Source organism: Podarcis bocagei (genome assembly GCF_964188305.1).
Source record: "Podarcis bocagei genome assembly, chromosome: 14".
Classification (NCBI taxonomy): domain Eukaryota; kingdom Metazoa; phylum Chordata; class Lepidosauria; order Squamata; family Lacertidae; genus Podarcis; species Podarcis bocagei.
Window position 1 is genome coordinate 17,889,437 of NC_138139.1, and position 11,928 is coordinate 17,901,364.

General features: G+C 48.7%; 1 protein-coding gene across 9 annotated transcripts in view; it reads left to right on the plus strand.

Moving 5' to 3' along the window:
- TMC3 (transmembrane channel like 3) overlaps nucleotides 1–8,849 on the plus strand; it is a 243,750-nt gene extending 234,901 nt beyond the window's left edge. For all 9 annotated transcript variants that reach the window (XM_081171050.1, XM_081171054.1, XM_081171047.1 and 6 more), the window contains 5 exons: nucleotides 1,463–1,588; nucleotides 2,518–2,596; nucleotides 2,802–2,844; nucleotides 3,897–4,245; nucleotides 6,725–8,849. In XM_081171050.1, the coding sequence (XP_081027176.1) occupies nucleotides 1,463–1,588; nucleotides 2,518–2,596; nucleotides 2,802–2,844; nucleotides 3,897–4,245; nucleotides 6,725–7,586 (1,459 nt within the window). In that variant the 3' untranslated portion in view covers nucleotides 7,587–8,849. The remainder of the gene's footprint in view (nucleotides 1–1,462; nucleotides 1,589–2,517; nucleotides 2,597–2,801; nucleotides 2,845–3,896; nucleotides 4,246–6,724) is intronic.
- Nucleotides 8,850–11,928: the final 3,079 nt, after the last annotated feature.

Consider the following 11,928-nt stretch of genomic DNA (forward strand, 5'->3'; position numbering starts at 1 on the left):
AAGGCAAGGCAGCGAGCGGGATGGATCCCGCTCGCTGTTTTGCCTTCCCCTTTAGCCCCGCGCAGCGTCTCCTTGTGGAGGGGTTGCGCAGCTATGGAAGAAGGCAAGGCAGTGAGTGGGATGGATCCCACTTGCTGGTTTGCCTTCCCCTTTAGCCCCGTACAGCCTCTCCTTGCCGGGAGACGCTGCACAGGGCTTTCCTGGCTTTTCTGGGAGGTGGGGGAATTCCCTCACCTCTCGCAAAAGCCTGCAGAAGCCGTGAGCTCTTTAAAGGGGCTGTGCGGCTTCTCCTGGCTTTCCTGGGAGGTGGGGGAATTCCCCCACCTCCCGCAAAACCGGCAGAAGCCGCGCGCACTTTAAAAGGGCTGCACGGCTTCTCCTGGCTTTCCTGGGAGGTGGGGGGATTCCCTCACCTCTCGCAAAAGCCTGCAAAAGCCGTGAGCTCTTTAAAGGGGCTGCACGGCTTCTCCTGGCTTTCCTGGGAGGTGGGGGAATTCCCTCACCTCTCGCAAAAGCCTGCAAAAGCCGTGAGCTCTTTAAAGGGGCTGCACGGCTTCTCCTGGCTTTCCTGGGAGGTGGGGGAATTCCCTCACCTCTCGCAAAAGCCTGCAGAAGCCGTGAGCTCTTTAAAAGGGCTGCACGGCTTCTCCTGGCTTTCCTGGGAGGTGGGGGAATTCCCCCACCTCCCGCAAAACCGGCAGAAGCCGCGCGCACTTTAAAAGGGCTGCACGGCTTCTCCTGGCTTTCCTGGGAGGTGGGGGGATTCCCTCACCTCTCGCAAAAGCCTGCAGAAGCCGTGAGCTCTTTAAAGGGGCTGCGCGGCTTCTCCTGGCTTTCCTGGGAGGTGGGGGAATTCCCCCACCTCCCGCAAAACTGGCAGAAGCCGCGCGCACTTTAAAAGGGCTGCACGGCTTCTCCTGGCTTTCCTGGGAGGTGGGGGGATTCCCTCACCTCTCGCAAAAGCCTGCAGAAGCCGTGAGCTCTTTAAAGGGGCTGCGCGGCTTCTCCTGGCTTTCCTGGGAGGTGGGGGAATTCCCCCACCTCCCGCAAAACCGGCAGAAGCCGCGCGCACTTTAAAAGGGCTGCACGGCTTCTCCTGGCTTTCCTGGGAGGTGGGAGAAGGGACTGATGCGGCCAGTCAGTCCCTTCTCCCTCCTGTGGAAAAGCCCGCAAGAGCGCACGGAGCTTGTGTGCGGCTCTTGGGGGCTTTTCCCGCCTGCCTCCCCCTGCATTCGCTCCATAGGACGCACACACATTTTCCCTTGCTTTTTAGGAGGGAAAAAGTGTGTCCTATGGTGCGAAAAATACGGTACATCACCTCGAGCTCCTTGGAGAAAAAGGTGGGATAAGAATGCAATCAATAATATGGCTGTTACCAGAAGACAACTATGAAGTGTCTTAAGATGCTGGGGATTATTATGATTTTTCTCCCGAGAGAGCAACTGAATGTTTTTCACCCTAGCGGACAAGAAAAAATATATGACATTGTGTCCGAAACCATTCAAGCTGACTTTCCTGTCTGGTTCCACAAGATGATGATTTATGTGAGCAGCCCTGTAGTTGTCCTCCCGGCTTTATTGCTTCTCTTGTAAGTCTATAAACCTCTTTTATCGATTTCACTGCCAACATTACAGCTGCTGTCGACCTACATGTTCAGAACATCCTTTGACCCTTCTGCAGACTGTATCATTTTAGAATGATGACTGACACCGCGGTGGAATATGCTCTCCCATGACAAAATCTCCCCAGACATAGAAAAAGTAGCATATAAAGAAACACTTTAGACCTGAAGCTTTCTTCCTGACATGCTGTCTTTCCAGATTTTATTTTTATTTTTAATGTGGAGGAGTTTCCAATCTTCCTATTTATAAACACACACACAAGCATGCACACAACATGTCTGGATTTGGGTCCACGTCCCATTGAGCTCAATAGGACAAGTGAGCTGTGACTTATTTTCATTCTGCTAATTTCAGTGGGGTTTTTAGCGTGACAAGCTGTCTCTGGTTTAAGGCGATACATCTGTGCATGTATGTTGTCCTCAGGTGTCTGGGAGGTTCACAGGGTAACACATACAATAAGGCCACCCTGTCCACTTCAACTGAATGCTTCAATTGAAGGTGGCTTGGAAAGGAAAATGTACACAAAGTTCTCCAGTGAAATGAATGGAAATAATGAATCATGTGCATCTTGGTTCACACAGGGGTCTGGATCAGGAGTTTAATGTGTACTTAAGTCTTACTGATAATGGAAGATTGGTGCATAGTATATTTTGGATTGGAGGCTATCTGGTATTCTTCTAACCTGCTCTTATGTAAGTGGTCTCCCATTTCAGTGTATTGATCAGCTTATTGATCAGGTCCACACCTGCTTAGTTTCAGCAACTCTGCAAGGTTAGACGTTTACACAACATTCATTGATCTTCATGGAAATGAATGGTTTGCAGTTATAATCCAATTCCTGTCCCTGCACCAGAGCAATGTGGTTCTGTGATGACCCTGTGTTTCTCTCTTCCAGCATGCTAATTTATTATCTGCAGAGTATTGCTAGGTCGCTAAAATTCACTAACAATCAACTGAGGATGCAGATCCAGAATGTAAGTACTGATATCTTTCAATTTTTAAAAGCTTTTATTTTACATGTTTAGTGGCATTTCATAAAGGACTTAGCACCAAAATATTGGGTGGGCGAGGACTGGAAGAGGAACTGTGATATTTATTCTGCATTAGCAATTTGCACTGGGTGTTTCTGTTATTAACAGATCCTATTAAGTCATCCCAAGTGTTTTGTGTGCATTCTAGGAAAGAACAGAAGACAAGAAAAAAGTGGTCCAAATGGTAGCAGGTGAGAAGAAATGTTAAATCCACAAACAGGAACCTAAGAAACACTTAGCTGTATTTGACTGAATGCTCTTTCGGAGCAAAGACCATCTATTTCAGGCACTACTTCCACCAGAAGCATTAGGAAATCATGTCACATTTATGTCAGTGGGAGAATTAGCATCAATATTGTTGGGTGCAAAATTTTCCATTGCTGTATTCCTCCGCTGAAAAATTTGTTTTGTGAGCTCGTGATTAACAATGAATGGATGGCAACTGCAAATACAATATTAGACGGGCTTGACAGTTTCAAAAGTTTTTAGATTTGTTTGCTAAATTAGAGCACACTGGGCAGCTTCTGACATATATAAAAGCATAATAAAACATTAAACAACTTCCCTATACAGGGCTACCTTCAGATGTCTTCTAAAGATTAGATAGTTAGTTAGTTAGTTAGTTAGTTAGTTAGTTAGTTAGTTAGTTAGTTATCTCCTTGGCTCAGGGCTCCAACATTTTTTCAATAAAAATAGGAACGTCCTAAGGAAAAGCAGGGGGACATGGGTGGCGCTGTGGGTTAAACCACTGAGCCTAGGGCTTGCTGATCAGAAGGTCGGCGGTTTGAATCCCTGCGACGGGGTGAGCTCCCGTTGCTCGGTCCCTGCTTCTGCCAACCTAGCAGTTCGAAAGCACGTCAAAGTGCAAGTAGATAAATAGGTACTGCTCCAGCAGGAAGGTTAAACGGTGTTTTCGTGCACTGCTCTGGTTTGTCAGAAGCGGCTTAGTCATGCTGGCCACATCACCCGGAAGCTGTACGCCGGCTCCCTCGGCCAATAAAGCGAGATGAGCGCCACAACCCCAGAGTCGGTCATGACTGGACCTAATGGTCAGGGGTCCCTTTACCTTTAAGGAAAAGCAGGACATTCTGGGACCAAACCAGAAACTGGGACAGCTTCTGTAAATCTGCGACTGTTCCTAGAAAATAGGGGCACTTGGAGGGTCTGCAGTTGTGAAAACAAATGTACTAGTTGATGAATAAAGAGGCTATAACCGTGTTCTTGATTTAATCCGCATCTTTAGCCAGAATACAAACTACAGAAGGAAACGACATAAGGCCGGAGCAGCAGGAGAGTGACATCATCAGCCAGGAGTCCTCAGCCCGGTGCTCGACGCCGAGGAAGAACGGCAGCGTGGTGAACTTTGAATCACCCAAAGGCAGGAGAATACAAACCATCTCCCAGTCCGTAGCACAGCCTGAAGTAGCCAAGCCAGTCAGCCCACCGCCGGCAAATGCTCTTCCTGCAGCCCCAGCACCTATAGCGGCTCCCTTGCCCGTAGCATCCCCAGTGCCCATAGCTGCGACACCCGTCACCCCAAAGCCATCTCTGCCCAGTGTACCGAAGCCGAGAACGGAACCAATTGCCAACAGGTAAAACCCGCCTCTTGAGCTCTGGAAGTAAATGGAGGCCCACAAGAAGCAGCTTCAGTTGTTTTGTTCATGTTATGCTATTGCAGACCATAATAAGAGCCCTGCTGGGTGCCCAGGTAGTCCAGGATCCTGTTCACACAGTGGCCACCAAATGCCTATGGGAGACCCACATGGATGCAACAGCATTCTTCCCACTGGTGAATCTCAGAAACTGGAACCCAGAGGCCATAATAATAATAATAATAATAATAATAATAATAATAATAATAATAATAATAATTTATTTATACCCCGCCCATCTGGCCGGGCCTCCCCAGCCTCTCTGGGCAGCTTCCAAAAAAATATTAAAATACCGTAATACATCAAACATTAAAAGCTTCCCTAAACAGGGCTGCCTTCAGGTGTCTTCTAAAAGTCTGGTAGTTGTTCTCTTTGACATCTGGTGGGAGGGCGTTCCACAGGGCGGGTGCCACTTCCAAGAAGGCCCTCTGCCTGGTTGCCTGTAGCTTTGCTTCTCGCAGTGAGGGAACTGCCAGAAGGCCCTCAGTGCTGGACCTCAGTGTCCTGGCAGAACGATGGGGGTGGAGACGCTCCTTCAGATATACTGGACCGAGGCCATTTAGGGCTTTAAAGGTCAGCACCAAGACTTTGAATTGTGCTTGGAAACATACCGGGAGTCAATGTAGGTCTTTCAAGACCGGTGTTATGTGGTCTCAGCGACCACTCCCAGTCACCAGTCTAGCTGACGCGTTCTGGATTAGTTGTTGTTTCTGGGTCACCTTCAAAGGTAGCCCCACGTAGAGCTCATTGCAGTAGTCCAAGCGGGAGATAACCAATAGAGATAGGAAGAATTATTTGAAGCTCGCCTTGGATTGTTTCGGAGACTTAACTTGCAAATTTATTATTATTAAACAAAACAACGAGAAGAACTAAGTCTTTTTCCTCTCTAAACCAATATGAGGTCCTATTCCTCAGAGTATGAAGAGCCAGCTAGAACTGGCCTAGTTGCTGAGATTGGAAACCAAACCATGAGATTGCACGCCAAGGCACCCAAGCCCCAAAGTTCCCAGGAGAACAATAAATCACACTGACATGGGATATTTGGTTTATGGGTTCAAATAGGCCACAACTTTATTGGTTACAGATGTGAGCGGTTTGGCGGTGAAGCCAGGCTATATCTTGACTCCTGCCTGTTTGCAGGAAGTCCACAGAAGGGTAAACCACTGATAGGGGGGTGACTTATAATTAGGTCAGATAGTGGCACCCCGTGGGGGCCCCATAGGAGCTGTGACGTGGCCCCAGCCCATGCCCAGGCTTCGGACAGTATTCACACCCCAGATCCCCTTAGCAGGATATCCTTACTGAGGAGGGGCAGGCGAAGGCAACAACCTCCCCTCCAACCAACCAAAGGCTTACCCAATGCCTAACGTCACAAAAGTTGTGACGATTGCTACTAGGCAGGCAAAAACCCTCAAAGTTGGTAGCATTTGGCAAAGTCTCTTTCAGGAAGATAGTTGGCCATTACTGATGATCTTGCGGAAGGACACCCATTTGATAACAAACTGGTGTAGACTAAGGACGAGAACTAACATGAGAACAGGCCTTCTCTGCTTTGGCCCCCCATCTGTGGAATGCTCTCCCCAGGGAAGTTCGCCGGTGCCTTCATTACACACCTTTAGGCATCAGGCAAAAACGTTCCTTTTTAACCAGGCCTTTGGTTGATCTGTTTGACATCCTATGCCCTTTAAAAATGTTTTTGGGAGTGGGGCGTTATTGGGTTGTTGTTTTTATTTTGATTATATATTTTGTGGTTTTATATTTTGATTTTGTTCTGTGAACCGGGTGGTATATAAATTCAATAAATAATCATAATCCACACTTCCGCTTGCCTAGAAAGCATGGTTCTGAGCAGTTATCGCTCATTTCCCAGGGAAAATCCGTTTTTTAGATAGACAGGAACAAATGGCAATCCAGGCAAAACCCAAATAGGTAAAGGTAAAGGGACCCCTGACCATTAGGTCCAGTCGCGGACGACTCTGGGGTTGCGGCGCTCATCTCGCTTTATTGGCCGAGGGAGCCGGCGTACAGCTTCCAGGTCATGTGGCCAACATGACTAAGCTGCTTCTGGCGAACCAGAGCAGTGCACGGAAACGCCGTTTACCTTCCCTCCAGAGTGGTACCTATTTATCTACTTGCACTTTGTGCTTTCAAACTGCTAGGTTGGCAGGAGCAGGGACCGAACAATGGGAGCTCACCCCGTTGTGGGGATTCGAACCGCCGACCTTCTGATCGGCAAGTCCTAGGCTCTGTGGTTTAACCCACAGCGCCACCCACGTCCCATAAATAGTTGGCCCCAATTGAGCGCTAAAGAGCTGTTTTCCCCAGGGAGAAAAGCAGGAGGAGAAGTGGAAGTGTGGATGAGCCCTAAATTAATCTGCCTTCTCTCACACACACTTTCTCTCTGTCTCTTTTTCTGTAGATACGCAAGTGCTGCCCATGGAAGTGCAAGCGACCTCTGCAAAGCCAAGGCTTTCACCCCTGTGAAGTACAAGAAGCGCCTAGAAGATGTTCACTCAGAACCTCTGTTCAGGAAGAGCCTTCGACAAACCAACCCCGAGGCTCGCGGCGCTGGCGGCACCCCTGCTTTTGTGGGCCGCAGGTCTCACACAGCCAGGTACTTCCTTGTCAACGAGCACGAACCCCGGAAAAAGCTCCTCCGCTCCACCACGCGGCTGCCGAGGAATTTCCGAATGGACGAGTCAGGGGACATCGTGGAGCTGTATCCGAGAAACATCAGGAGGTACATGGTTCGGACGCCACACAGGGCCTACTCCCCTCATTTCAGCGAAGAGGAGGAAGAAGAGGAGTTGAGGAGAGCTCTGGCCAATAGATCCCACCGCCCACGGTCGCTCTCTGATCTCCGAGCAGCCCCCCGCTTCTACATTGGGGAGTGTGCTGACAGCCAGATCCTGAATAGCAAGGCGCTGGCGAAGATGCACTACAAATCTTGGGAGGATGGCTTTGGGCTCACGTTTGGCAGGCCCCCTCACACCCACCGGAAGATTCACCTGAAGAACATTGAACTGGATCCGCGCTACCCGGAGCAGCACCCAAAGGCGAAATCCAAACACAAGCCCGAGCCGTCCCCGACGGAGTCTGACTCCATCTCTGTCGAATCGAGCAGTGACCAGCCAACTAGTGGCAACGACCAATACATCCAAGTCATCCACAGTAAAGACAAGTACCTGAAACCTGGAGCAACATTAACCAGGAAGAAATCCAAGACTGGTGCCGACTTGAACATGGCCGAGGCTAATGAACTGATATGCTCAAATGTTTAGTGGGGAGGGACGAGGCTGCTTCATTCGAGAGCAGAGGTTCCTAAACTTATTTGGCCTAGAACGCCCCCCCCCCTTTTCAGAAAAGAAAATGCAGTGGTACCTCGGTTTTCGAACGTAATCCATTCCGGAAGACCGTTCGACTTCTGAAACGTTTGAAAACTGAGGCACAAAGGGCGGTCTCCCAATTCAATAGAGAAATTTGTGAAAAACAACAGAGACATGCAGCAGAAGCCGTTCGACTTGTGAGGCGCATTAGAAAACAGAAGCATTTACTTCCGGGTATTTGGCTTTTGAAAACCGAAACTTTTGGCAATGGAGATGTCTCAAAACTGAGGTACCACTGTACTCTGTGTCTCCCCCCCGCCGCAGTAAAGGTTTTTCAAAACTGGACGATGGGTAGGGTAGGCCACGGGAATAAAAACCCATGGGGTGGACCAGAGTCCAATCTGCTCCAGCGGTGGTGCCGCAGCCCACCTGCCATTGGCCAAATAAGCAAGCAAGCTGAGATCCACTTTCCGGGCTTGGTGAACCACAGCTTCCTATCAACCCAACTGGCCATGCTGGTTGGGGCTGATAGCAGCTGGGGTCCAGCCATACCCAGAGTGCCACATGGTACACATCCCTGCTTTAAAAAAAAATTTGAAGCAAAGAGGCAATTGCATTGTGCTTGGAGCAGATACCAATCAGTCCTTATACTGAGCAAGATTCTCTATATTCAATCATTCGTGGCTGAACTGTTACTGTGAAATGATATTGCAGCGGTAGAGAAAGGCATTTAAAAGCACTCAAAAGAAACGTACAGAAACCATTGTGTGAAGCTTATTCCACCCTCTCATGAATCTTGGTGTAGTGTACTCACAAGTAAGCCACAATGCATTCAAAAGGACATATTAGTAGGTTAATGTGTATAAGAACACAACATGAAGTATTGCATTCTGCATCATTGCCAGAAGGTGGCGCTGCTGAGTTGCTCTCTGTTATGCTTGGGTACCACCTATGGCTGGAGGATGGTACTACATCTTCCAGTTCAGCAGTTGCCACGTGACACAGGTAGCCCAATAGGGTTCCACCTGGCTGTATAAAATCACTTGTATTGGCTCCTCCTTGCTCCGAGTTTGTATGACAACCACTTTCAGATTGCAAACCTACTTAGCACCTCATTGCCTGTTCTGCCTCCAGATCAACGGTGCACTTTCTAACTCTGTACAATACAGTGCTCATCACTGGCATTAAATAAAATATTAAAAGCAGTAGTTGAACATAGTTGAAAACTCACGTCTGGTCAACTCCCTTCTTAACATCAGTGTTTAGTATCTGCTTTGCTTCAGTTTTGCACGGTGCCCGTTTCCAATATAATTATTAAGGCTGCAATATTATAAATCAGTTTAAAGTTTAATTGTTCTAAGAGGTGAGGACAAATCTCACTGAAACAGCAAAATATATTGGGCTGACCCTAACACAGAGGAGGTGAGATGCTGGCCTCATCTGTTTACACACAGCAGCAGCGAAACTGGTTCTTCCACATTTTATGGAAGGTGGAGGCCAAAACGGATTGCAGGGTTGGTCTGTAAACCCTGCCTCCTTATTTTATTAGTGACGTACTCCACAAGGGTAACTTTATAGTGAAGCATAAAGTCTGATGGCAACTTGGAGACTACAGTGGTACCTTGGTTCTCAAACGTAATCCGTTCCGGAAGTCCATTCCAAAACTAAAGCGTTCCAAAACCAAAGTGTGCTTTACCATAGAAAGTAATGCCAAACAGATTAATCTGTTCCAGAGTTTTAACAACAACTCCTAAAACAGCAATTTAACATGAATTTTACTATCTAACGAGACCATTGATCCATAAAATGAAAGCAATAAACAATGTACTGCAGTCACACAATCAATCAATCAGTAGCTGAACTGGGTCCCACACAGTCACAAAAACAAAAATCCGCAAAAACAGAAACACAAAATAAATAGCAAAAACAGACAGACCACAGCATAGCACTAAAAATGGAAGCGTGGTATTAAAAACGGAAGTGTAGCACTCAAAACGGAGTACATTTGGCTTCTGAAAAAAGTTACTTCCGGGTTTACAGTGTTTGGGTTCCAAATCATTTGAGTACCAAGGCGTTTGAGAACCAAGATACCACTGTGCAAATTACTATAGTCCATCTTTCCTCCCAGAAGCTTAAGAACTCTGACCCTTCCCCATTTTGCATTCGCAATCTGCTTAAACCAAACCAAACCTTCAGCTCATCTGCCTCATTGGTCTTCGGCTGGAGACCAGGAGAATGCAGTACCGGGCCACAACCTCGTCTAAGCTGGGCCACCATGGCAGCACTACCAACATACAGATATATCATGGAAATGATGGGCCTTGAGTCTGAAAAGGCTGGAGATGATTGATTTAGCTTGATATTGTCAAGAGCAGGGTTTCCCAAACTTGGGTCTCCAGCTGCTTTTGGACTGCAACTCCCATCATCCCTTGCTAGCAGGACCAGTGGTCAGGGATGATGGGAATTGTAGTCCCAAAGCATCTGGAGACCCAGGTTTGGGAAACCCTGGTCTACAGCAACTGGCAGTGGCTCTTTGGGGTTTCAGACAGACGCCTTCCCCAGCCATATCTGCAGATGCCAGGAAGTGGGGAGGGTGAGGCTTCTTGTTATATGAGAAGACTGGCAATGAAAGAGAGAGGCGTGTTAAATAGGGCATAAGTGAAAACAAGATCCAGTCGAAAGTGTAAAAGGTTCAACCGGAGTGGGCGTAACCCTTTCCCAGCTGGTAATGAGCTGACAAAGCAAGATTCGTAGCGGGCACAAACAGGGCACATTCACTTTCTACATTTGGGCTAGCCACACCCAGTCTCTGTTGAGCCCAAATCTGATAATATCAAATTACACATGAATTCCAGCTCAACAGATTGGAAGCGTCCCTTTGCAACAGGCAATATATGCCACTGCGTGCTAGCAAGGACCACTCCCCACATCAAATGGGGGGTGCTTTTTGCGTGGTCGGGCGCAGCCCCCCTGGATCCCAGTGTGCCCCTGGTAGTTTGGGCTGGCTTCATCCTCCTCAGGCTGGATACCTGGAGGTCTCCTCCTACCTCAGCCAATTGCCCAATCCCGCCTGGGGAGGCGTTGCCAGGGGATTAGCCAGGTAAGGGGAGGGACCACCCTGCCCACACAACAGAAGGTGAATCCTACCTGTGAAGCGTCAGTTGGCTCCAGAGCTTCTCCCACCCTGCCCTCCCTCAGTTAAGTCTTCTTTTGCAGGTTAATCTCTTCTCCACAGGTACGCAGGTGCTGCTACACCAGGGTCACTGTTGAAAGCCAGAAAGAAATTTTCCTGCATTGGCAGGTTTTACCTTTCCTATAGCAAAACGTCACAACTTTGGCGGTTTCAGGCCTTGGGCAGAAGGCCTTAGTCTATCTTCCTAAATGGGGAGGGGCGTGAAGTGGTGACCCACACCCCCTTGCGGCGGTGATCCCAGGGTTCCCCATTAAAGGGGTCTTGAGGGGAGGCATCGGCTGTAGGTTGTCATTGCTCTCCCCTCCAACGGCGGCAAAACGGGGGGTGGGCTCCCTGCTTGAACAGACGTTCTCCAGAGCCAGCCCAATCCCCACACATTCTGGAAAACCCTGAAGTCTCCCAGATCGCCGGCTGGGGACTGGGAAGGATAAATGCCCAATGCCTGAGCCAAGGTCTCCCTACATCTGAAACTTAATAAAGTTGTGGCCAATTTAGCACATTGTCTTGAGTCATTATTCCGCTCAGGGGTCGCCAGAGGCTGGGGGGGGGGTGGCTCCGCCTGTCCACGCAATTGCCATTCTGTTACAGCTGGTGAAACTGGACTCTCAGGAGGATTAGTGGAAACAAATTGGACATGGCTGTGGCACACCTCTCTCCTGCAGCTGGGTCTTCGGGTCTTATTTTGCAGTAATACTTTCACACCCTTTCCTGTCCCATCTGCAGCTCAGTTGTCATGATCATCATGCAGAAGGCCCTGGGTTCAGTCCCTGGCATCTCCAGGATCAAGTGATGGCAAAGCCTAAACCTTTGGAGAGGCCACTGCCAGTCCCAGTAGACAGTACTGAACCAGATGGGACAAACTGTGGGCAGCTTCCTATCTATAGAGCACAGGGATTGCTGGACTGCAACACCCAGCAGACTTAGCCAGCATGACCAATGGTCAGGGAAGATGCAGGATTTATGTTGTGTGGGGGGGAGCCTTTTGTTGGGGGGAGGGCAGAACCGAGCTATCTGCGACTCAGTTGGTCAGTTAGATAAGTACTTTTATTTACTTTTATTTGGGGGGGGGCAGGTGCTCCCCTGCACCCACCTGGCTATGCCCAT